The 27,356-nt window shown below is 40.5% G+C and overlaps 1 protein-coding gene across 17 annotated transcripts in view; it reads left to right on the top strand.

Annotated features, from left to right (window-relative positions):
- NFIA (nuclear factor I A) overlaps positions 1-27,356 on the top strand; it is a 406,395-nt gene that overhangs the window by 119,312 nt on the left and 259,727 nt on the right. For 9 of the 17 annotated variants that reach the window (XM_083621271.1, XM_083621276.1, XM_083621267.1 and 6 more), the window contains exon 2: positions 8,719-9,250. In XM_083621271.1, the coding sequence (XP_083477397.1) occupies positions 8,719-9,250 (532 nt within the window). Of the gene's footprint in view, positions 1-2,053; positions 2,734-8,718; positions 9,251-27,356 lie in introns of those variants that run through there. The other 8 variants (XM_083621269.1, XM_083621270.1, XM_083621266.1 and 5 more) reach the window with 3 other exon arrangements.

The raw sequence follows: 27,356 nt of genomic DNA, 5'->3' as shown, positions 1-27,356 counted from the left end.
AAATTAGCCTTCCCCTGTCTGCTTTGTGGATTAAGGGAAATCTTAAAACATCTCCCTAAGCATTCGTAGGGATGCATATGTGTGTGTGCGCGTGTATGTATGTATATGGGACGAATACACACACACACACACACAGGATTGTTTTATGGCACGTGAGACTGGGAAAAGGTGAAAAACATTAGTATATGTGTAAAATGATTGTGTTCTCTCTTGCTAAAACATATCTCACAGACATTTGGGTCTTATAAAGTACCATTCCCAGCTAACTTGTCTGCCTAGTCATGCCACCGTTCACACTATTCGCACAACTATGCTGTAAAGTCAGGCTGGGCTACAAGTCTGTGGCTAAAGCAGTGGTGCATTTATAGCCCTGTTCACATTCTGCTGTCAGTTTCAGGACAAACACCTCTTTCTCAGTGTTTGTAGCAGCATCTCTGTACATTTTGAACAACTTGTGCATGGTGGCAAATGCGGTGACTGGTTGGCCTAGCCTGGTTAAGAGTAGGCACATGCAGGACTATCTGGTGACTGCTATGTGCTGAATTGGTTGTGGGAGCAGGCAGTATGTATACAATATGTAGGGAGCACAAAGGAGGTCAAGGTATGACTACCATTGGACCACCTGCTACTCTTGGGAGAGAGTGGCAGATGAGTAAATAAAGGAAAGACATAGCATGCTAGGGAACAAATTGAAAGTCGTAAATCATAAGTGAAGTTTTTTTTAAAAAAATCAGTACTTTAGTCACTTCTTTTTCCTCAGTGTTTTAGCTTTTTGTAAGACTGTCAGCCAGAAAGTTCTGTCAAGGAAACTTGGAAAGCTGAGAGATCCCAGAAAATGTTTAGTTGGGAGTGTTTCCATGTCATTATATCACTGACAGGTATTGGGCCATTCTTTTTATTCTTTTTTTAAAAGGTATGAATGAAAACTGAAGGTAATTTTGCACTTAGCTTAGACATCTGCAATCCACAAATGATAATTTTAGTGAAGCACTCAACTTGGGAAAAGGAAGGGCCTCCAGGAGATAAAAGTGATATAGCGACTTAGGCCTCCTCCCTTAATAGCCTTGGGCAATGTATTTTCCTCTAAAAGTCCTTGCAGTATTTTAAAACATTCTTAAATTCTAAACACCTAGATCTCTGCTCCACATCAGAAGTCATGCATGCTGAATGTGGTATGTCTTGTGGTATTTTCTTCCTCTTTATGTGTTTTTTTTTTTTTTTTTTAATTATGAATGGTTGTGGATATGCAAGTGTCTGAAAGCTGCAGCATTTGGGGAAATGAAAGGAAGACTAGAGAGGATGCCACTTAGGAGACTGAAGAAAGACTAGAGAGAAAATGTAAGACTCAATAAAAGAAAAGTTGTCTGACAGGAAACTTTCCAAACCCCCAAAACCAAACCTTTCTTGTGCCAAAACAATGCATTATAAGATAAATAAAGGACAGAAGGCTCAATTCAAAGTTGAGCAACTTTAAGTAGTAACTTTATTGCTTGAGGGTTGCAGTGCAGTTTTGAAGCTGTGCATTATTAGTAAAATAAGCATCCTTGGCTATAAAGTGCCCTGAGTTTTGTTTTTTAACCGACATTCATATGCCAAGAGCTAGAAAGTTCTGAACAAATGTGTTTGGCTCTGCTCTCAGCTGGTGATCATGCTCTCATACAAAGCAGTCCATACAAATATGTCCACAATTATTAGAAGCCGCACACTTAATGCCTTATTAGCCTTCATATTTAAACAAAACAATGTAGAAAGCCCCACCCATTAGAGCTTTACTTGGGGACACGATCTCTGGAAAACAATTTGCAAAGTTTCAAATCCACAGTGCGCCGCGACTTGTCTGCCAGCCCTTAGAAAAATGCTCTGTATCTGTATCTATATGCTTTCTATGGGTGCTACTGCTACTGTAAGATTTCGGAAAGCCTCTTTCCGCATGAGACGAATGGCGAAAGTTTAGTCCAAAGTCCTTAAGACGATCTCCTTGAAGGTCTTGTGGATGAGGGTGGGGGTGGGGAGAGAAGTGGGGGTGGGGGAGAGCGAGAGCGTTCGTGGAGGGGGAGGGGAGCGCGAAAGCGGCAGAAATATGGAAAAGTAGTTTTGTTTGCTTAAGCACATCCTGCAGAGCCTCTCGCCGCTCGGGAGCCCTGCCTGCAAACGGCTTCTGCTGCCTGCGCTACCCAGTAATGCGCTGAGAGCCTGGGATCGGGGATCGGGAGGGCTGGCCGAGCAGTAGCACCGCAGCCCCCCTCCCCCGGGCAAGGCAGCGAGCGAGCTGCTGCTGCTGCTGCTGGCGGAGCGGTGCAGAGCGGAGCAGCAGCAGGAGCAGGAGGCGCGCGGGCAGGTTCCCGGGGAAGCTGGAGGGAGCCGGGCGCTGTCGAGAGGCTGCCCGGGCTGCGAGCGCGGGGGGAAGTGCGCGCTATGCCTTTAACGCCCGGGCACAGGAGACATGTCTAGCGTGTAGGCTAGGGAAACTCTAGGCGGGGTTAAAGTTCAGCTCATGGAGCTGATCAGCGCTGCTGGCTGCAGTTGAGCAGAGTTGGAAATGTGAAAGCAAGAAGCAGGCTCGGCTCTTCCCCCCTCTTTCTTTTTCTCTCTCTCTCTTCTCTCTCTCTCTCCCTCCCTCCCTCTCTCCCTCCCTCCCTTTCTCTCTCTCTCTCTCTCTCCCTCTCACTCACACACCTCCAAGCCACAAACCCCCCCGCAGCAACCATGTATTCTCCTCTCTGTCTTACCCAGGTAAGAAGCTTCTTCGGATTCATTGGGGGGGGGGCGAGGAGGAGGGCAAGGGGCTTCTCTGTCTGTCTGTCTGTCTGCTCGTCTGTCTGTCTTGGCCGGGGGTTCGGGGGAGCCTGGCGGCGGGAAGGGGGCGCAGAGGGCGGGAGGGCGAAATCCCGCGGGCAGAAAGTAACTTTTCTTTCCCACTCGCTTGCATTCCTGCTCTTGCACGGCCATTTGTAGCGACACATGGCTAATGGCGCCTCGTTATTAAGGGTTTAATTAATATTGGGGGTGCGCAGACGTCCCTGCCGGAGGGAAGGGGGATCTGGCCGGAGGGGGTCGCGCCGAAATCCCGTGTGTGCGTGTTCGTGTGCGCGCGTTCGAGGACGATCTGCACGTGTTTCGCAGTCGTGCAACCCCATTACATGCTTGGTCATCTGAAATCAATACTCACTGTTTGTGCTTCCGAGGCGACGAATGCATGCAAATGGAGCAACACACGACACAGATACAGTTAGATGCTTTCTGTTTTGTTTTTAAAGTGTAGCATTGAGTAGCTGCGTGCTGCATGCATCTCTCTCCCCCCCTCCCCATTGCTCGAGCTGCATTGCTATACCTCCCCAAACTCCTCGCACACTTTTTGTTCAGCAGCCTCGAATTTGTGTGGCTGGTGCTTTTGCAGCGGCTCCCTCGGTTTGAGTCTCAGGCGGAGACGTAGTGCCAGAGAGAGATGCATTGCACCTATGCCCAGGGCTCTGGCCCTTCCAGACATTGCACGGGGTTTTTGCACGGCTAGCTGGATGTTTCAGGAACCCCCGGGCGTTTCTTAGCCGGAGCCCCTCGTTGCTGCTGCTTCGGTTCCTGCTGCAGCGCCTCCTGCAGCGCCTGCCCTCCCGCTCCTCTCGTTCACCAAACCCAGCTCGGGATCCTCGGCGGGCACTGCAGCCCTTGCATGTCCCTGCCCAGCGATCCCAGCCCAGAGCTGCCTCCCCGGCTGCCTCCAGTGCGCCTTGTCACTTGCTCGGGTGTCACGTTCGCCTGGGGTTGTTTCCTTTGGGAAGTTGGGCTTGCAACGTCCTGCTTGGAGAAAGGGGAGGCGGGGAAGGCAGTTTCTTCTCGCATAAAGTTGCTCGACCCCTTTTGTTTGCAACGCAGCAGCTCTTAAGTTCTTCGTGGGCTGGCAATAATTTCGGACCTGATTCCCACCCTACCACCCCCACCTCGCACCCACCTCTCCAGATCCCGTTCCGATTACACTGCTCTGAATCGGAAGGGTTCTGTTCCTGACGCCTGTGCAACACATGGGAAACTGCTCCCTAAGACTTCGGACAACTTTCCTTTCTAACCTCAAACACGATCCTACCCACCCCCGCGTGGTGCCCCCCCCGGCCAAAGAAAACTTTAGGGCATCGCCAAATCTTCAGATAACAGTCACACACCCTATCTTCTTTCTCGGATTTATTTCCACAATTTAGAAACATAGTCCCAATATGTATTCATTTATATATATACGTGTGTGTGCCTTCCCTTTCCCTTCTCTTTCTGCAACTCAGTAATCTTGGTTGGAAGTTTGTTGCCTCCCAGTCTTACACGGTGAAAGTTTCTAGAGGATTTAGATAAAGTTCTTTCATTACCATTTCAAGACGTCTTTCTGGCACAGAGTGCTGCTACCCACCTTCAGTTAGCAGGATGTGATGATGATTTTGGGGGTGAAACACTTGGGGACCCAGGCGTCCAATATTATTTCCTGCCTTTGTATGGGTTTTGAAGTGCATGTGTGGGTTCCTTTTAAAAGAGGGCTTCACAGTGGATTTTGCAAGATGACCAAGTAAATGCTTAGGTGTGGATAACACTCAGTCACTGACAGAGCCTCGCTGCCTAACCTGTAATCCATGAACTTGCAACCAGAATTGGTACACAATGCAGCTTAACTATGTTAACAACCTCAAAGTCGATTATAGGCAGATGCCACAAACATACACTGGAATGTGTTTGGAGCTTCTGTACATCGTCCGAAGACTAGATCTAGTGAAAAGTTTTGTCTTACTTCATGGAGAACTCAACCCAGTTATCCCCCCCCCCTTTTGATTTATTTACACAGGGTAGTACAGATCTCCCACTCTTTAAAACACATGCATACACCTACCTCAAGCTGCCCACTCTCCCCCTCACCACACACACACACACACACACACACACACACACACACACACTCGTATGCATACTGTATCTGGGTATTCTGGTTTTTAGTAGGCCCAACCATACAGCATGCAGATTTCAGATAGTTATAGCACATATAAAAAGGAAATCTTAACATAAGAGACATTCTGCTGCAAAGCGCTCTGCATTCTCATTGCACATTTGGAAATAGCGTCTAGGTATTCAAAGGCGTCTTTATACAACCCACCAAGAGTGTTTCGAATATAGAACTAGATACATATAAACCATAAGTTATACTATTAGGAAAGGCTTAACTAGTTGTATTAGCGTTTCAAAACCCTTGTCTCCTTTAAATTTGTCTAGTATGATTTAAAACATAATCATAAAGCACATATACCCGGCTAATGGAGCTGGAAGACTAGGACAAAGTACCTGTTAAAGGGTTATCTACTCCGTGGCCCCCTCCACACCACTATAGGTGATTTACCTACTTGCTGTTTATCTGACATTGTCCTGGCTTTACATTAACAGCTCATCATAGATGTGCAGGCAAATATACGCTGGCCTATGGTTTATAGAAGTATTGATGCTTTGAGAGTTTATAGAGCTGACTAACTTTCAAATGGAGCAGCGCAAATGTGTTTCCAAAGATTGCTATAATGTTGCATGCTTTTATTTGTAGAGGGGCTCAGATTATTTTTCCGGTCGCCTTTTCTCATTTACTAATATACACCATTTTTTTGTTGTTCTGTGAGCCAAACTTTAGCTGTGCAGTTGTGGCAATGTGCTTGTTGAAGCGCAATACTTACGAGCCGCAGAAAGGATTTATAAACTCACTTTTGTTATCTCCCCTTACCCAGCCCCGGCAAATAATAATGGAAGATGCATATGTTCTTTTTAAAGCAATCTTCCTTGTTCAAAATGCAACTTACTAAACTTTATGAGAAGTTTTGGTTCTAATCCTAACTTAGGACAAAGACCCCATTACCACTTTTTGAATTGGCTACTTTTAATCTTTTAAAGTGATTATGCACACATACCTGGGCATTTCTTAAATTCACCAGGAAAACCTTGGTAATTGAAGAAACCGTAATGTAACATAAAATATAAAGCTGTAATTCATCTCAGTTGTTGGATATATATTATTGCTCCTTTTCTAATACCTTCACAGTGAGATTTTGGAGGCTGTCTTTTTAAAAAGGGTATATTTGTACATGAGGTAGAATTATTTTGAAAAAGCAGTAAACCTCCCATCTACAATCTTGACAAATCCTATTTGCTTAACAGTCCTTATATCAGCAATGATGGACCTCTTCACTGTATCATTATTTCAAGGCCATTTGGTGGTTTTTGAAGCTTTTACATAAATCCTTTAGCTATTTTTTACCTTTTTCAACCATGCGCTATTGACTCGGCTTTACAATAGAATAAAATAAGTATAGTTGGGAAGGAGTTCAAGTTAGAGCCAGGAAGGACTGCGAGCATACAAGGTTAGTTAATAAAATGTAGAAAACAGTTTTTAGGATAAAGCCAATATCTGAAGTGATCATTTATTTTGCAGTGAATTACTTTAGCAAATGTTTTATACAGCATAGAAGATAAAACATTATAAAAGGCCCCATTTGTGATGCTGTTGACTATTCTGAACTGTGTCTCTGTGTGCGTGTGGAAAAGGCCTCGGTGTGTTGTATCCTGCGTAATAGTTTACTTTGCTCTTAGTGGCAGCCTCTATTAGTGATACATTTGGTGTGTGTGTTTTTAAAGTTCATTTTTGAAAATGCAAATAAGCATTCTGCCTTTGATCTACTGCTGTTGAAACTGCTATTCTCCCAATATGTCTTTTGTACTTCTTTGACATATAAAGCTGGGTTGTTTCAAGGGAGTGTCAGAAATCATCATTTTGTGAAATGTCTATTTTATATATTAGACCCAGCTAAACATTCATGCAAATGCCTATCCCTTCCATTCCCAGCAATATGTTTTGGCCCCTTTATGTACTTTCTAAGAATCTTTTCTACTGAAATACGTAACAAATTGTCATTTGTCTGTTATATTTTAGATACAGTATACAGTAATTAACCATTTGCGGTCCAGAGAGGCCTACAGTTTTTAGAATCATTTGGGCGCTTTTTCTTTCTTTCACACCTGTATTTAATTGAGTAGAAAAGAGACCTTGCAAAGCGTTAAATAGAGCTGCTTCTTTTAAAAAATAAATAAATTATGAAATTATTTTGGTAACGGTTATAGTAACACATTTCATAAATTAAGGAATTGCACAAAAAATAAGTTGCCAACTTCTTTGCTACATAAGTATGTGTACTTTTATGCATAGGAGAAAGTCCATGTTTATAAAAACATATGTTGACAGTGATAGCACCTCTTCCAAATGCATGCCAGTTTCAGTAGGAGAAATAATCACATTTCACAGCTGTGTGTTTACAGGATCAGATATTTTAATAGCATATGTTTTTCTATAGGTACTTCCATAACTAATTGCATGCATATAAATAATATACATAATGATTATAATACATTTTCAATGACCTGTATGGCCTTTGCAGCATTTGCCGTGTGCACACCTTCATTTAAAAGTTTGATCCATGACCTCTCTTTCAATATGTTCATTGACGTGGGAGAAACGTTTAAATGTCTTTTTCTATTTTTATAAAAGGGCAAATTAAAGTAATACGTATAATGTCAATGATTTATTATCCACATTTTATTACACTGTACAAATCTAGGTGTTTTATTTAATAGCTTTCTGGATCTGTATACAAACTTTCTAGCTTCCAGGGTTCTTTTATCATTTAAACAAACATAAGTAAAAGAGAATTGTACTAGCGATGTGTTATATACAGTTTTCGTTTTATATATAAAGATCTTAGAAACCTTTCAGAATTCCACATTTTGAGGATTTTATTGCATAGGTTTAGAAAATGTGATAGCATTTTATGTTTCCTTACTATTAAAATAATCATACTGTATTTTTTGCACCATAACACTCACTTTTTTCCTCCTAGAAAGTAAGGGGAAATGTCTGTGCGTGTTATGGAGGAAATGCCTACGGGTGGCATGCCTAGAGATTTTCCTCCTCTAAAAACTATGTGCGTGTTGGTCGGGTGCGTGTTATAGAGCGAAAAATACGGTATATTCGATTCTATTTACATAATCCTAATTTGAAATTCTGTTACATTACAGGTCGATACTTTAAAATACATTTTAGGAAAAGTTTGTACTGTACATCAGGTTTGACATACCAGTGCTAATTGGCATCCAGATGTTTAGGTTTTGCCAAATCGGTGGGCATATGCTACAGTGGCCGCACCATTCACAGAAGGGTTACGGAAAGAGCAAAGAAATATATCCCTGCTTTCAGTTGGGATTAAGATCACAAAAAAACTTATTGCCAACCTCAGGTTACTGATTCTGGACTTGTCTATTGACTTAAAGGGAACTATTGTAAAGTCAGTGGTTTCAGGCTTATACCCTTACATCCTGATCCGAAGTACATTTGCTTAGAAGTCCATCCCATGGATTTTAGGAGGACTTATTTCTGAGCGAATGTGATTAGGATTGGCATGCCAGGATGTTTTCAACACTTGTGTTTAAGCGGTTTTGCCTTATTATTTTTTTCTGAATGAGGCCTAGTGACTACAGAAGATTGGGTTACTGGATATGTTTATGATTTTACCTGGTGTATCCACTGCAATGTTTTGGTCCTCCCTGTGTTCTGATGACTTAAAATTGCCTGCTTGTAAGTTATGACGACTATTAGTGAAACAAACAAAGCTTTTGCGATGCTAATTATTCCTTCTTATAATTCTTCATTTTAATTCCTTCCAGGATGAATTCCATCCCTTCATTGAAGCACTTCTTCCCCACGTCAGAGCATTTGCATACACATGGTTCAACCTACAAGCTCGAAAGCGAAAATACTTTAAAAAACACGAGAAACGCATGTCAAAAGAAGAAGAGAGAGCTGTGAAGGATGAATTGCTAAGTGAAAAACCTGAGGTCAAACAAAAATGGGCGTCCAGACTTCTGGCAAAACTACGGAAAGACATCAGGCCTGAGTATCGGGAGGATTTTGTTCTAACTGTCACGGGGAAAAAACCTCCATGTTGTGTTCTTTCCAATCCAGACCAGAAGGGCAAGATGAGAAGAATTGACTGCTTACGCCAGGCAGATAAGGTCTGGAGGTTGGACCTTGTTATGGTGATTTTATTTAAAGGTATTCCGCTTGAAAGTACTGATGGCGAACGCCTTGTAAAGTCCCCACAGTGCTCAAATCCAGGGCTGTGCGTACAGCCGCATCATATAGGGGTTTCTGTTAAGGAACTCGATTTATATTTGGCATACTTTGTGCACGCAGCAGGTAAGTGCCTTTATCCCAAGTTGTTCAACTTTTAATGACTTTTCCAACCAAACGATTAGGCTAATCTGTGCTTGCATCTACCATGCTGGTTGGCAGCGTGGCTGTGATAGTGGTTGAAGTTTAACCAGTAGTGGAGAGGATATAGACATCCTGTGTTGTATTGCAAAGCTGTTAATAAAAGGTGATTGCAAAAACATGAGGGTTTTTTTACATTGTAACCTAACATTCTGCCTTTTTGAAGCTTTTTCATAAGGACGGAACTGTAGTATGAAGATGGAGACTGTATGTACAAAATATTTCTAGGCCTGGTTAAAGATTGGACATGAGGGTACTGTGTATTTCTGAGTGATTATTTTGCTCAACATGTTCAAAGTTCACTATTTTGTGAGGAAATCAGTAATAACTATAAAAAAATTTACAAGCCCAATCTGTAATACAGTATGGTTAAATATCCAAAATTTGGCCGCCTTAAGAAAAAACACTGAGCACGCAGTGATGACTCCTCACAGATACACAAACTGTCGATTTTAATTGCCATTGGTAAGAAAACACCTGCCTAATGAAAGAGGGAGAAACAAAAAGTTCCTGGTAACCTCCGCCTGTGGGTAGAATATTATTGCTTTTAAAGGATGGGTTGCTAGTTTAACACGTGAGATTCAGGAAAATGGATCATGCATTGTTTGCAACTGTACTTCTGGCTGTGACTATCATATACCTGCCACTAGTAACAGATAAGTGCTGTTACTGATCAAGACAGTGTGCATTTTCCCGTAACCTTGTTTTAGTCAAATTCATAGTTTCTCAGTAATTAGGCCTAGCAGTTTCAAAGCAAGCCACTTGTCTCTCTGTGACTCAGACATTTCAATATTTCAGTTTGGATCAGATTGGAGAGGAAATTTAATAAGCTTAACAGTTTTAATTTGATCTGGCATTTTTAGGTGCTAGGTACATTGGTGGCTGTTGGATGGTCTTATGGAAAATGGTAATTGGTCTTTGTTGTGTGACATCTTGTCATTTAGTAATGTTGTTGAAATCATTGGCATGTATGATTATGAAGAGGTTTTGGGCTTTTCTCCTAGAAAGGATGGCTTGCTTTAAGTTTGCAGATATACGTGATTCTGTTATTTGCATTGTGTACTTACACTGAGTGACACGTCCAAAAATATTGGTGAATATGCGATGTGTTTCTGAAGTGCTGTGGTGTGGATGCTTTTTCATTTATTTTTTAAAAGAATAAATACCAGTGTTCAATTTGTTAATTAAGAACTGCCTATGATAGACTGTAGACCCAACTTCATTGTAGGATTTTCTGTGAGACTTTATGAAAAGCTGATGAATCAGTTAAAGATTTAAAATATGGATGCTTTCATTAAAAATGTTTGGTGCTAACAGCATGTTGCAAACTGTCTTCATACATCTGTTGACTCAGGACATGCATTGTAGATTGATTTTTAAAATAATCCATGGCAGTTAATTGAAAGTAGTTGTCATATTGATTACAAATACTCATAGTATCACCTTAACAAAGTTACTGTTATATATTAATGCAATCAGGCATAATATAATCAATTGCTTCCATTATGGAATATATATCTGGCAATATTCTGTGGTACGGTTGTGTTGCTATGCTAACAATAGAGCCTAGTAAATCTGGTAATGATCACCTTTGTGAGCTTTGACTCTCTCTCTTTTTAAGGATGCCAATGGTATTTTCATATATAGGTAAACTGCTTTTGGGGGAGTATTCGTGTTTGCAGATCCTTATAAAATGTGTTTTTTTACATCTTAACTTACTTTTTCCGCAGGTGTAATATATCACACTCTTTTTCAGTTCGTTTGTGTTGTAGAAAATATTTCAATGATGCTGTGTATTTGAGAACGTAGTAACAATTTGCATTACGATCGGACAACCTTCATTGGGGGTAATGGTTGTAGTTTCTTTCTTTTTTGCGCTGATGTATCCCAGACTCCTTTGTTAAACCTGAACATTGGCCAAGTTAATAGTGATTGGCTCTTGCAGAGCTGCAGTAATGGCAGCTTGTACTGTATGCGCAACAAGAGCATTTCAGAAGAAAATCTTACAAGGCCCTTTGTCTTCAGATCAACCTGATTTGCTTTAAAAGATTTACTGACCTTATAGTTATGCTGCGATAGTTGCCAATAAAAATGTATAAAATAATAGGCAGGTTGATCAACGTATATACAGCTGAGCTGAGGAGCGTCTTCTATATCCCCAAAGGTCTGCAAACAGAAAATGTTTCTTTCTACTTAAAAGTTTTGAGAAGTTGCATATTTTTGTTTTTGTAAAACTTTAATAAATATTTCTTAAAAAAAAAAAAGTTTTGAGAAGTTGCCAGTGTTGGCAAGAGGTTCAGACTCCAAAATGTGCTTTCAGATATTTGCCAAAACCATTGTGGCCTTTTCACTCAGAGTGCTATTATTTTGTGTACTGTTCCAAGATACTTTAATTCCTGATGATTTCTGCAGTATGATGTCCCTTTCCTTCTTAAATATGTATTTATAGCAATTGTGTGGAGGACTCTTTCCCTCCTTCTTCTTTGCCCCCTCCTTGTGCCAGGACATAGTCATTTGCAAGAAAATCATGTGCTCAAATCTAAACAATGCTCCTGCTTGCGAAGTAAGTCTGAGCCACAAAAACAAATTATTCTCCTAAGGAAATCATGTAGAAACAGGGATGTAAAATTTGACAATTATGTGAACTAGCTTGCAAAGATTGAAAGAAAACTGTGAATAAAAGAATTTATGAGCAAAGAGGTGGCTAAAGTACACTGAAATTAAAACATTGGTTTCAATTCGGAGTTTTAGCTTTCTTTTTTAAGGCCATCAAAATATAGTAGTGCTACCTTTAACTTTGGATTGCTTTTCCCCTCTTAGTTCTCTAGCCCATGTATCAAATGACAACTTGGAAACTGTTGTGACAAACAGTATTCTTTGTGGGAGTATAATACCAAAGTAAATTTATGACCAGCCCTTTACCAGATGATCTGTATCAGAATCTGCAATATACTTGGCACGTGGCAGGGTCACCATTTAAGTTGTTAGGGTCATAACCTTCGCCACCAGGCATTTGACCTTTGAGATAAAGTTAACCTTTGTTCATTAGTAGGCACTCAAGCGAGAACTTCCTTGTTTTTTACTGCAGCAGAGCAACTTCAGCTAACATGATCACATTGTAAAAGGGGATTCTAAGCTCAAGCACTGGGTTCTGTGAGAGGTTAAAGATTTCTCTTTGTTTTTTGAGGATATTTTAAATGGACAAAGCTAGCTTGTGTTTTGTCTGCCACATACAATAGCTGATGTTTTTGACCATTATCTGTTTTAGGCATGGTTTTAACAGCATGAGCCTATGCATGTTTACTCAGAAATAAGTCCCACAACCTTACTCTCTAGCAAGTACATGTATATTAAGGTTTGCAGCCTAAACATAGCAAATGCTTTGAAAACTCTTTGTGTGTGTGTGTGTGTGTGTGTGTGTGTGTGTGTGTTTAAAAATGCTGAATTAAAATCTAAAAATCTGACCAAGATATAGTAATTGAATTAGACCTTTTCCTATAGATTGTAATGCTATTAAGAACTGAAGCCAAAGTCATGACAAGGCTGATTTTGTTTTGGTAGCTGTGAAAATGTGTTTAGTTCTGGAGATAAGTGACAGTGTAATATAAAGAGCACCTTTTTCATCTATAATAAACCAATATTGTATATTATTTGGAGGGTGGTGATATTTACCCCATAGCTGGTAAAGAAGCACCATGTGAGTTAGTCGGTCATGAAGCATAGTGAGATACCTTTGCAAAATTTTGGGCACCTTTGTTCTAAATCTGAAAGGTACATTGTATACTTCTAGTACAATTGATCATTATTGCAATCATCCTGCAATACAGAACATTTGGTATTTATCAATAATGTAAAAGCTGTTGTAATAATTCTGAACACTTCAAACAGAGCTGGCACAAGATTTTGTAACCCTTGATATCTTCCTGCAAAAAGTATATATATTCCATATAAAGTATTTCTGATCACACCACATTATTCCATATGACTGTGACAGTGCATACTTTATTCTAATTACCATATGTAGCCTTTTAAAAAAGGTTCTTTTAAAAAATTCAGTGTTTATTTCATTTAAATCAAAGGAAAATAATGTCGTTTAGGTATGATGTGCTTTCATTGGTTTGTGACTGCTGTTGTCATTCTTTCATATGACTGTACAGTTATGCATGATTTGCTGATTAACCAGATGGCCATAGTAACAGATTGAGAACCTGCTCCCTATTAATAAAAAGCATGTGTAAGATCACAAAGGTTTTGAGTTAGAACGGTATGTGTTGGGTAAAACAAGACTCACTAAAAAGAATTTCATATTCTATTATAAACCAAATCTATAGTTTTAGTGTAATACTGCACATGTCTACTCAGAAAAAAGTGGGTTTAAGTTCAACAAGATTTACACCCAGATCAACATGTGAAGTTGCAGCCTAGGTGTGCCGACTTCTCAGTATGTAACCCTGTTTCATAGAGAACTTAACTTATACTTCAGCATCAAGTGCATTGGATCCTCAGTAATGGAACCTTGAATACGTAGCTCTCTTTACCAAGATTCACTGTGTCCCCAGTGGAACTCCTACCTAGCATTCCCTTCATAAACAGCACTTGCTTTGATGCAATATCTTAATTTAGATGCCTTCTGGGCGGTCAAAACTTCATGAAGCACTGTTGAGCATGTGTAGCTCTGTTCTCTGCATAGCTGGAGAGAGTTCCATTTGTGAAATAAGGTTGTGTAACTAGAGCAGGTGGGGGAAACCTCCAGCCCTTCAGAGGTCATTGAACCATGTGCCACTGGCTAAGCTTGCTGGGGCTGATGAGAACTGTGGTTCAGCAGCCTCTGTAGTGCCAAAGGTTTCCCACATCTGACCTTGAGCACTCTTCATTATTGCAGAAAGTGCAGCAGCCCTTGGGTGGTATCTGTGTGACACTACACAGCAGCATCAGATCAGGGAGTATAGCAATGTATATCAGTGCATCAGATTAGGGTGATCAAGTACTCGTTATGCTTGAGTGTGTGCTTAAGCCTCATTGATTTAATCAGGACTGCAGTACGCAATTTTTTTCTGAGTTATTCTGGACTTGTATGCATGTTCCACAGCATAGGAATATATTGTCCTCAGTACTTAAATGTATTTATTCCTTATATAAAGCTAGCTCCTGTCTGCCTTAGTTAAACTTACACAAAACCAAGATGCTGAGTCCATGTAGTGTGTTGCTGTTGTTGCAAGATGCTCTTTTGCTGTCCCTTGTTCCCTTATTTGTGAGAAGTTCCAGCTTCTTATTTCTTCGTGGGAAAGGACGTGCAGACCCCAGCCAGCATAGCAGTTCATGAGAGAAGAGAGTTGCATTGGTGGTTTGATATGGGAGAATCTTCCCTCAAAAGAAATTTTAAGGGTATCTTGTCCCTTCAGAGATTGTTATCTGGCATCTTGAGAACTGGAAACAGCTGTAGGGACAAAACAATAGCAGAGTTGTCCAGTGTCTTAACACTTCAATCTCTCTTGATTATCATCCTCCCGCCTTCAAAGATCTTTGTGCTGCACTATGCAACTGAGGCGCTTGCATCTAACTCTTCTCCAGTCATACTGCTGAAGCTCTTTCTGCTGGTGCAAATGATCTTTGGGAGTTACTGTTTTATGATTCACTGAAGCAAGGGATCCCTGTTTTTATAACCCCGCCATGGATTCCAGTGTTCCCTGTGTCCAGTTGCCAGATCCAGCCCTCGACTTTGATGTGACAGCCAACTATGTCTCCAGCCATAACTGGTGAAGAACTTACATTGCACTCTCAGACCCATCTGAGAATAACTGCTTTGCAGTACAGTGTAGAAAGGGATCTCTATTCATTGGGACTTTCTGTTTCGGTCAGCAGAGGAGTAGTTTGTATTGCTGGCTTTAACAGACTGTGGTTGACAGAAGCAGGATTTAGATGGGGACAACTGCATTCCCCTGCTGCTGTAATTGAGATGGTAAGCATCCATGCTAATTTCAACCCTAACGGTAGTGGAACTTATGAGTGTTTGCTATATCATGAACTGCTGGCACGAGTTCAGTCATGTGGCTAAGCTTTCTCCAAAACAGAAACAAATAAAGCAGAGCAGCATATAGCCTTTTAATGTTTCTTAGAATACTTCCAGGTGTTTTCAGGAAAGAAGTATCGCATGATTTAAATGCTGTTTCCTGTATCCTGAAATAGCAGATGTACCCAATCAGTAAGAAAAAAAGAGCTCCTAGTATAAATGTAAAGAGAAGTATTTGAGTGGAGCCCATGGCATTTATAGCCATGAGGCTAGCTCAATAGTATGAAAACTGCCCAATATTGCTGGCCAGGCCTAACTTGTCTTAAGTTACTGTACTTTTTATATTTCCTTTCTTTTCCACCCAGTGATGAATAGCATTAATTTAAATCTATTTAAGGCAAGTGTGGGAGAAACCACAATCTTTGTTGTGGTCAGTGGTGTACACAGCAGGGCTGGATGTTTCACTTGATTGAGGCCTGAAAGCTGACTGTAGAAGACCTAAAACATCATGTCAGCTTTTTCCAAGTATTGCAAAAGAAGCAGTGTACGGTAAATTCAAATATTCTGCAATGTCAATAACCATTATTATGATGGCTACTTACTGTCCCTTCAGACCCCTCCAAATTTAAATGTAAAAGACAACAACCACAACAGCAACAAAAGCAACCCAAGTCAGTTTCTGTGAAAGCAGCCACCTTACAGTTTAAAAGAGCCCATAGTCAAACTAAATCAAATTAATGTAACCAGCCTATAATCTAAAGCAGTACTTGTGGAGACGTGCTCTCCTTCCTTCAAGGTCTAGGAGTGAAATGTTCACTATAGCACATCACAAATACCAACTGATTTTAGGGTTTTGGCCAAAGTTTAAGAGAATAGTCCTAAACTTTGCCTTGCCAATGAGTTATTTACAATCAAGGGATTGTTGCTCAGACATGAACTATAACTGAGGCTCCACTGGATGATCAGAAATAGATTTGTGCATTGGCAAAGGAGAGTAATATCTTGATATTATAAAGCTGTTTCAATAGCTCTGATAGAGATTGAAAGGTAGTACAGTACAGATTTATCAGAGTTTTCCCCAAAGCCAATTGTAGCTCAATGAAGAAGGATCAGGTCTGTGTTCCAAGTCCTGTTCAAGCAAATAACATGCTATGCACGAGGTCTGCAATGCCTCTATTCATCCTGCCCCAAGCATTGCTATGCAGCAGTCAGCCATTGCTTCAGTTGCAGGGAAAACCTGGTGGTGCAAGGCAAGTTGCTGCTCTTCTGCTGCTCCTGGGACCTTTAAGTGTGGTCCTGTGAATCGCTGTCAAGCATTGGGCCAGTATTAGGCTATACGGCTACCATCCTTACATCACCCTTTCTAGGATTAATAGTACCTTTCTGGCAGTGAGTGGATGATGTTCAATAGTGTCACAGTGGGGCTTGGTAGAGAGTGGTGCCAGAGCCTCACTAACTGTTGTTGTTTACCAATTCTGATGTGAAAAATGACAAGGCCGTCTCAGGCTACGGAGATGAATGATGAGAAGGACATGAGCAATGTTTCTTACATTAACGTTAACTGCATGTTATGTCTGCAAAAATGGTGAAAATTGTTTGAGTGGTTGTAGGTGGACAGTCTTTGGCTAAGAACATGAAGCATTTGCTGCTTAGAGTATATTTTTGGTAGGAAGCCTGGAAATGTATGTGGTGATTAGGAGAGTGGTATTTAATCCCACATACTTAACTTTTTGTTTGTTTCTTTAAGGGTTGAGTAAGTGACAGGAGGTGCTTTATAGTAGTACAACCAACAATAATTGGTTGTGCGAAACTGAGACAATATACTGTATTGTAGTGATTGACCAGTAGTTCCACACATTCAGGTGATCAAGGGATAACTCACAACGTGAGTGCAGTTATCTGTTGTGCCAGTTCTTACTGAGTTGCCAGGGAAAGCTTGGCCAACTGCAGGGAAGAGCTGCAGTGGATAAGGAATTAAACATAGCCAGCAAATACCGGTAGTCTAGACCTTTACCAGAACTGCCTTCCTTTTTGCTATCAAATTATTAGTTAAATTGTATGAAATGTTATGTAAAATAATTTGTCTATCGTGTTTTGTTGAACTATTTAATTGTATGGCTGGGATTAGAGTGGGGTAGTTAGTGTTGGTGGATCACAACTTCCATCATCACTGACCATGGCTATGCTGGAGGGCACCATGTTAGCTACCCCTGAATTTAAAGGTGCCATCTCTTGTGCTTCCTAACTAGTTGGACCCAGGTGGACAGTGATTGTCATTCTTTTCATTTGATTGTTGTGAAGGTTCCACAGTTACCCATTTTCTCTTCTATCCTAAATTTGTATTGTGATGTTATCGCTTTATGGATAACATCTGATTCTGCATTTCATTTCCCCTCTAATCCTGGGAGCAGTGTTCTTTTGCCTTTAACTGGAGGGCTGTTGTTGAAGTAGACAAGCATACTGAAGCAGGCATACTGAAGCAAAGTCCAGACAAGATGGAAGTGATTATGGTGGGTAGCCTGTGTGATCTGGAATAGGTGAGTCTGCCTGTTCTAATGGGATTTCGTTGTCACTAATAAAGAAGGTTATAGCCTAGGAGTACTCTTGTATCTGGCTTTCTTCCTAGAAGCACAGGTGGCAATCTTGGACAGAAATGCTTTTTATCAGTTTCATTTGATACTCCAGCTGTGCCAGTTCCTGTGGAAAGAGGACTGAGCAATAAACATCCATGTCTTTGGAAACTAGAGGATTGAGTATTGCAATATCTTCAGTGACTGTCTTTGAGATTCTCTTCTGGGATGCTCTCACCTTCTGAGAAGCACTGGCTGCTTACTCTTTAGGTCATGGTACTCCACCTGTGGGATGTCCTCCCCAAGGAGGCTTTCCTGGCACTTAGTATACTATCTTTTCATTGCAGGTGAAACACATTTTTGTTCCACAGGCTTTTTAGATCCTTCTAGACCTTTTGAGGCAACGTAAGTTTAAAAGATCTCTCCTGGATTAGAGGGTATTGGTTAGAGTGTGGTGCCGATTACACCAAGGACGCAGGTTTGATCTCCGTATGGGACAGCTGCATATTCCTGCATTGCAGGGGGTTGGACTAGCTGATTCTAAAGGTCCCTTCCAATTCTACAGTTCCATGATTCTATGATCTGGTATTCTTTGATTTTTAGTTCCCCCTCCACTATTTATTTTTGATCAAGAAGTGGTGTTGTTTTCAGCTGTTAGTTAGCTGCTTTGAAGTCAACGGATTTAATAACGATAGACGCTAATAAATGCAGTACGAAAATGCGCTCAACATGGGTCTGCCCATGAAGATTGGCATCTCATGTAGATTCATAATATAGTACTGTTTCTTTCTTTATGTAATCTCATTGATGGGATCTATAATGTGATCTGCAACACAACATTGCTGTGTATCCTCATCTGCTAAGAGGAGTTCTCCTTTTCAGTGTTCCAGATGACCTGAAATCTTGTAGTCTTCATGTATCGGAATGGGTGGTGTTCTAGGTGTATGTGATAAAGGTCCCCCCCACCCCCCAAGATCTGCCGGGAAACTCTACACTTGAGCATTTTCTTGCTTTCAAGGGGAGCATAGTTCTGGGCAGTGGGAACAGGAAATGTCATCCACTTTGCTTTCCTTCCTCCTGAAAGATCCTTGTACAGTAGTACCTCGGGTTACAGATGCTTCAGGTAACAGACACTTCAGGTTACAGACTCTGCTAACCCAGAAATATTACCTCGGGTTAAGAACTTTGCTTCAGGATGAGAACAGAAATCATGCTCAGGTGGCGCGGCGGCAGCAGGAGGCCCCATTAGCTAAAGTGGTGCTTCAGGTTAAGAACAGTTTCAGGTTAAGAACGGACCTCCAGAACAAATTAAGTTCTTAACCCGAGGTATACTGCTGGGAGGAGAGAGTGGTTTTTTTAACCTCATCACATATACTGTAATCTCTCTTCCAGAATGCACACAAGAAACTGTTAGGTGTTCAAGGAGTTCAATTCCCCTTCTCCCTATGCACCCCTATTTCTCTCTCGTTTGTGTTTTCAGCTAGCACTCTAACATTCCGTCTCAATTGCTATCAGCCATAGGCTAGATTGATAGATCCACACAGCCTGACTTGTAATTCCTTTAGACCAGTCTTCCTCAGCCTAGTGTCATTCCCAGATGTGTTGGATTACCATTCAGATCGTACAGTTATGAATTGTGGTCCAAAACATCTAGACGGCTTGTGACAGACTGCTTTAGACCACTAGGTCCCTATTAAGCTGTTTTGAGGTTTTTTAAGAAGTTGCTTTCTCTTAATTTATGGTACATTAAAGTGGTACCTTTGGTTATGTACTTAATTCATTCTGGAGGTCCGTACTTAACCTGAAACTGTTCTTAACCTGAAGCACCACTTTAGCTAATGGGGCCTCCTGCTGCCGCCGCGCTGACGGAGCACAATTTCTTATCCTGAAGCAAAGTTCTTAACCTGAAGCACTATTTCTGGGTTAGCGGAGTCTGTAACCTGAAGTGTATGTAACCTGAAGCATATGTAACCTGAAGTGTATGTAACCTGAAGCGTATGTAACCTGAGGTACCACTGTAATATATATCTTTGCATACCTATGGAATGTCTGTATATGTCTGTATATGTAGAAACCGCTGCTTCATTTTTTGTTGTGTCAATTTTAGTCAAAATCAGTTGGTACCCAAACTCCTCATTATTGTCAAAGGGAAGGATTGGGATTGAATCCAAATAACTATGATTGGGTGTAGAAAATGTTTTAGTGTCACTCTTTGAACTTTTGCGTAAGTCAAGATTTCTTATGTACAGTGTCACAGTGTGTCAGGGGTTTGATTACGATATGAGAAACACATTGAATAAGAAGCAAAGAAGGTGAAGCATAGACCATAAAAAGGTCTTGAGGTGAGCTTTCACATTGATAGGCAATATTAATTCTGTATTTACTATAGAATCTATCGCTGTTTCATTGTGTTACCATCAATAATAAACCTTGCCTATAGCCAAGGTCTCTTAAACCTCATTGAAGCCAACGACATTTAAGCAACCTACGTAAATCCAAGAAGGATTGCAGGCCAAGAGTGAAATCCATTGTGCTGTGGAATGTCTAAGGTTCCAGTGTCCACTAACACAGACAATTTTCTTCAGTTCCCCCTTTTCTCTGTGGCTACCTGCACCTTTGAAAATCTCAAGACTAGTGTGGAAGGCAGCATAGGACAGGGCTTCAGGTGGAAATGGATAAAATTACTTCCTTTTATCTTACTGCTGTGTGTCTCAACTGGATCAAACACCGTTTTGCAAGTGGAACAACAGCATTGCATTCTCCCCCTATAGTTTTTATTATTACAGTTGCCCACTCTACTTATTTGCACATTGTTCATGTGCACCAATGAAATTTTTCTGATGATTTAGCCCTACATAACCAGTCTTTAGAAGGCTCTTTGTAACATCAAACATTATAAAAGTAAATGATTAATATGATAATCTAATAAAAATGGGTATTTTGAAATGCCATCATATAATTCTGATCCATAGTGCAAATAAAAGCTTGCATACAGCTGCGTTGTGTTTAAACTAAGGTCTGTAACTTCAACTTTTGATTTTAATTAAACCTGGAGGGTAAGCAAATGCTCTTCACATAGTTATGTTCAGCTAAAAGTAAAGTTGGCATGATGGACCCACCCCCCATTTTCTGCTTGCTATTACCAGTACTCCAAGATAAATCTTTTTAATTGCAGTTGTACATAACACTTGAGGAACTTTTCAAAAACCCTACCATTTTAGGCATTAATAGAGTTGAGGGGTCTGTATTTTCATCAAAGATAAATACAAAACTCAATGAATATTAGTGATTTTGTAGGTATTCTTAAAATTTTCATTCTGGGAATAATTGCCTGATATGTTTATGAAGTATATTAGTTCCTATGATAAAAGTGGGCTAATGAAGTCAAGGAATTATTTCAAAGTAGTGTGTGTTTGGTGTTACCATCTTCTAACTTTTCAGTAATAATCATCAAGAAGATGGATTGAGTGAACTAGTGCCACTGACAATAAGCTGAAACGATATTTGGTTATATGTTCCTTTCCTTGGTAGAATCCTGGCCCGATCCAGGGGTTGAAGAATATGGATTGCATTCCTAGTTCTCCCATCACTTCTGACCTGGTACTATGGTCCTTCCTGCTCACTTCATCCACCATATGCTGTAATTTGGATGATCATAGAGTGTATTCATCCCTTATTGTGTGACTTTCTAAACAAATAGAGCCTGCTGTGCAGTTCCCTAATGCACTGTGCTCAGGCATCATTCACCAAGTGAGTGCTGAGGTAGGCTGAAAAGGACCAGTCAGTACAATCCAGTGACAGGTTGCCTAATGGGTGCCAGATGGGGGCATTTAAAGTGCTGCATCATCAGATTTGCCCAGTAGACTCCCTTTCCCCCATCCCCAAAGCCATTTGTTTCATGCAACTGATACCTTAGCTTTTCTGAATGAAAGTAAACCTAAAAGGCAACAGTTGAGATTTTAAAAAATATTTAATTTGTTATCATTTTGGGTTGAAAAAAGTCACCTAGACTATTTAAAAATATACATATATGTGTAATGTTTACTCTGAAAATAATCAGCATGTCTTACATGAATATTATATGACCTGTAGTCCTTTAAAATATAATTGTGGTCATTTAATTATGGTTGAAGAGAACAGATAGGAGGATATCCTGCAGAACACATTAGCTATTACTCCAATATGTTAATCTTGTTAACTTTGCTTTCCAGTTCTTAATTTTATTTTATATTCTGTATGTATGTTTGTATATAAAATATTTGGAGAATGATGTCAGAGGTCTGCTATGAAATTTGAAGTGAGGGCAATGATGGTTTGTGAGCTATAGCAGCAAGTGAGGGATCAATGTGTTCAGAGGGGCAGGGACTCAGGAGAGGGAAGGCTACAAATGTAACAGTTTTTATTATTTGCATATATGTAATGTACAAAAGAGAAGGGGAGGGGTTGCCAGGCTTTATCAAACTGGTCAAAATGCAGTCCACATATTCTTTTTAAAAGAATATATTTGTGCATACACTCACAATAAATTGTAGACAGATCACTAGGAGTCAGATCTTGAAAGACTGGATTGTCTTGATTAAAGAACAAGTCTTTAAAGATGTTGCATACCCCTACTGGGTGGAAAACAATATACCTTAAAATGGGAAGAAAATTGTTACTCCCAAGTGCTTTCATGGTCACATAGCTATGATGACTGAGTTTATGCACGAATGGGTAGCACTTGATTATTGCAGAATCAAGTGATGACTTGCATGCGTGAACAATATGATATAATAAATATTTATTGCTTGTAGCCATAGGCCATTGCATGCAATACACATAAAAAGCAAATGTCTACAACACAGACATAAAATATGAGTAATTACGTTACCCACTTCTCATTTAACATGCAGACATGTGTGAACAAGCCAACATAGTTCCCCTCTCATGTAGCATAGGAACCATGGTAGCATAGCACATTCCTGTGCTGCTGGGGTTACTTGAGAAGCCGTGGGCCATGAGGAAGGAGCACACACTTTGTCCTTCTGACACTAGAACTGTTCCAGTTTCAGACTGAGGGAGGGAACAGTCCACACTTTTAGGGGTGAGCCAACAAGTGGTGTATTATGGAAGGATTTACATGCATACATACATTTGCTGAATTTATTCTTTCTAGAGGCATATTTGCCCAGGATTTTCAAGTTTGTGCCTTAGTACGGTATTTGTCAACATTTCGAGGACCCAACTAAGTTTCTAAGTCCATAGTGGTACCAAAACCGTGACCCACCTTAGATCAGGTTGTTACCTAGTAATGGGTCTCAACTCACCACTTAAAGACTCAGTGGTTTATGGCTTGTGTGTGTGTGTGTTCAGATGACCTCATATACAAATTATGGGAGTTGTGTTCTTTTTTTGGAAGACATACCGTTAAATGGGCTCCATATTCCTAAACTGAACTGGAATCACTCTTACTGATCGTTATACTATGTAATTTTTCTGTCTGCCACAAGCATTGCTTATTTTCTCTCATTCACACACTCCATTGTTTGGGTACTGTGCCATCCTGCCTTATCAAAATATTTTTCATTTTGGCATGTTAGAAAAGTGACAGCTGGGTCAGAGATGCAGACATGAATAGACATAAGGAAGGGCCAGGATCTGTGTGGTGAATAAACGCCTCTCCCAGGATCTGCTCCCTTTTGTTTCCTAATCTTCAGCATAAAACTGCCATAACCATGTGCTCTGTCTGAGTGTGACCAGCCCCTTCCCCCAACCTGAGCAAAGACTGAAGTCTCTTCTTCTAAATAACCTTTTACGTTGCTGGACCTGCACCCTAAGAGTTCCATGCATTAGTCTGCCTTGGATCTCAGTGCTGCTATTTCCCAGTGTCTAGTTACAGATCTGTCTGTAATACTTATCTGTTCCTTTATTGTCTGTGTTGCTTAGCTCCCCTTAATCTCTGTCAGAATGCAAAAAATCTGTGTGTCCGGTTTCAGTGTCGCTCACAGTACTTTTAATAACTTTGTGTTCCCTTTGATTTCAGTTATCAGAAACTGCACGGCTGGGTTTTCCTGTATCATGCTCAGTGGCAGGCTCATAATGGATTGTTCCTCCAAAGAGATGATGCAGTAGCTGAATTTGCCTAGATCTTCCAAGCCTCTTCTCCCTGAATATCCTTTTTCATTTGTTTTTGTTTTGTTATTGGCCCTACAACTTCAGGAGATGCATTTTGTTCACTTGCTAATGGTATGGACACACTGGCTCCTTGGTAGTTACAAATCTTGGTAGTTACAAAATTAACTATATACCAAATAAATCTGCAAGTTATACAAAGATTATTTGATTGCTTGATCGATTGTGAAAAGCAAACCCCCACACAGTATAAGCAGAATAAGAGCTTATGTAGATCTTGTTGCTGATAGAAGGTTAGATACTCTATTCTAATTAAAATAAATTCCAGCAGCATAATATAGAACAGAATAAGGGATGTTGGTGGTCTGTAGGAAAAGAGCCGTAGATATAAGTAGATATGTGACCTGAGTATGTTTTCCTTCATGGCTGTATGATTCTCATGCCTAGAACACTTTTATTCTCAAAATATTAACAGATTTTGTCTTCAATATTTAACAAAACCTTTCTCTGAATTATACCCTTTTATTTTTAAAGCCAAATCTGGAGTTTTGAGGAATCTGAAAGACAACACCTGATTCTCTGCTGGAAGCTTGCAGCAGTACAATAAGCCATTGTGTCTCAGGATAACAGTGGCCTATTGGTTTAGACTGAGGTCTCAAGAGTCCATGGAATCTCCAGTTTGAATCAAGCAGGCAGTTTCCCTCCTTTAAAACATATTATGCACGTGCCTCATCCCTGATTGGCATGACCACACAAAAAGGCCATTTGTAGTTGTTTGCACATGCACATCTAGAACTAGTACTGTGGCATTTTTTCAAGTGTCAACATTGGGCCTGCTACACTGGGCCCAAATTCAGATACATTTGCTGCACAGCGTCCTGCACTCTGGGGGAGCAGTCGATGGAGCACAGCTGCTGATGGGCTGCATTCCAGATGTTTGCAGTCTCCTGCGTGATTTACTTACACTACAGTTTGCCTAATGATGCTGAATTCTCGGGAATGACAGTTACTGTGGTCTCCATTTGTACTCTGGGGCTGTTGTGCATGATCATATGAACTATAAAGGAGATTATTCCAGAATGCAACACTTGTGGATTATGGTTTATATCTCTAGATATAGCCAGTAGGGAACCTTTTTGAACCTGAGAGCCATTTAATTTGATGAAGAGAGGTTGCATGCTAGTAGTGGATTGAGCAGAGGCGCAAAGTGAATGACGCAACATATAAGACTTTCGTACAGAGGCCTACATTCCAGCCATGAAAAAACTAATAGGTTTCTACACCCACACACCCCTACCTTTCCATCTGCTGCTGCATTATCACACTCCAGCCAGGCAAAACCACCTGAGAAGGGTGCAGAGCAGGGCTGGTGTGGGTGTGGCCTGGGGAGAGGGGATATAGTCTAAGGATAATGCTAAGGGCTCATGGGGCATATTTGCCTCCTGGACCTGAGGTCCCCAACCTGATGTATAACACTTAGTAGAAAGAATCAACTTGATTTCAACTGTGTCTGAAATTTGTTGGTCTTGGTTAGTAAGCTGCAGTTGTCAACCATATTAATGCACTTGACCATATTCCTCAGGATTCAATTTTTTAAAGTCACCCCCTCACCCACATTCACATTGTGTATCTGCTAGTAAATTAATTGGTTCCAGGAATGTTAGCATGGTTGCGTGTGTGAGGTCACATAGAACATATATGTCTAAGTATTGTAACAATAGAAATCAATATTTTGTAACTGTGCTGCTCAGCTCTGAAGATAGGTACCTCTGATGCCATAATTTCACTTTGCAGTGAATATTCTGTGAGAAATGAAAGTAATCTGAATCTTAGTTATCTGACAGAACTGCTTCCTCAAAGGCACCATGCGTCATCTCAGTTCAACATAGCTCTTTTAAGCCTCATTCCATTGTAAAAACATATAATCATGTTTTAATAGAAATCTTACTGTACTAAGTTGGACCAAAAGTCCCTTTTACCCTGTAGTGGCTGCATTTTCTGGCAGCTGCTTTTCATGATCACTCAGGCAAATACATTTCCCAGCTCGGCTACTGTTTCTTTTACCAGGATACTAGAAATTGAGCTCATGGCAACTATTGAACACATTCAGGTCTATGAATATCATTTGGTGCTTTAATAGAATACCTTAAAGAGATTTGTTTGGCAGGTATTGTTTTGTATTAATGTTTTACAAATGCATAGCAGAATATCAGCCCTGCTTCTCCACAATGGGAGAAGCAGTGACCATGGAGGAATTGTATTCTGTGGCCTTGGCAGTGTGTGTGTGATCAAATGATTCCTATTCTGGAGCAGAGCTTTCCAAACTGTGTGTTGTGACACGTTAGTGTGTCACACGAATGCTCCCTGTGCTCCACCTGGGGATGGAAAGGGGTTAGTTGAACCTCCGGTTTGCTAGTAAAACTGAATTACTGTGTCACAAAACAATGCATGTCTAAAAAGTGTGTCACCAACATGAAAAGTTTGGAAAGCTCTGTTCTAGAGCCTCAGCACATTTTAGGCTTCCCAAGGGACACTGATACTGCCTTTCAACCATGGACCATGGCTTGGGTGCTTCAACAATAGGGACTATTACCAGTCTCCTACAAGACCGTACTTCTCCTTTCCCCTCCCTGTACCTGGCTGCAGAGCTGAAATAGGTTGTTTTGGTCCCCTACTTCTTATCTATTCCTGGTGATGGACATGAGCATGTGGTCTGGGCCTTTAGCCAGATATGCATTACAGCATTTTTTAAAAAAAAAACAACCCATGTGATACCAAAAGTGGTGACTTTAGTTTTGCTTTAGTGACTTTTGTTCAAGTTCCCAGCTTTGTGGAATTGCATTCTTAACACCTTCTGCCCAGAAGGCTAGCATCTAAGATGTTTGGTGCTCTTGGAAAGATCAGTACTGCAGTGTTGTTGTTTTTAAAGCTTTTTGCTGTGATAACCTGTTTGTTGGGATGGTATCTTTTCATATTTGTGAAGAAGACAAAGGAAGTACAGTGCGAAGCACTGAACAGTTTTTAAAAACAGTTGGAAAGCATATAAAAGGTTCTGTGTGTGTGAAAAACAGGACAGCTGTGATGGTCTATTGGGAAAGTATGTACAGATGGTGGTAGGGAGGAGAATGATGACGGCATGGCTGATAAATGAAATACCAAAGAGACAGAGAGAGAGAATATGCATTATGTTTGTGATCTTTGTAAACAATATATTTTTAGGGTAGATCAGTAGAATTTTTGGTCTGCCAACCATTTAGCCAGGAAGTAAAACTGTCTGCACATTTTTTTCAGGTCTGGTTTTGTTTACAAGATGAAGATAGTGTTTAATAAATTGTATGCG

This window comes from Podarcis filfolensis, assembly GCF_964270895.1.
Source record: "Podarcis filfolensis genome assembly, chromosome: 6".
NCBI lineage: Eukaryota > Metazoa > Chordata > Lepidosauria > Squamata > Lacertidae > Podarcis > Podarcis filfolensis.
This window is presented reverse-complemented; position numbering and strand designations above follow the sequence as displayed.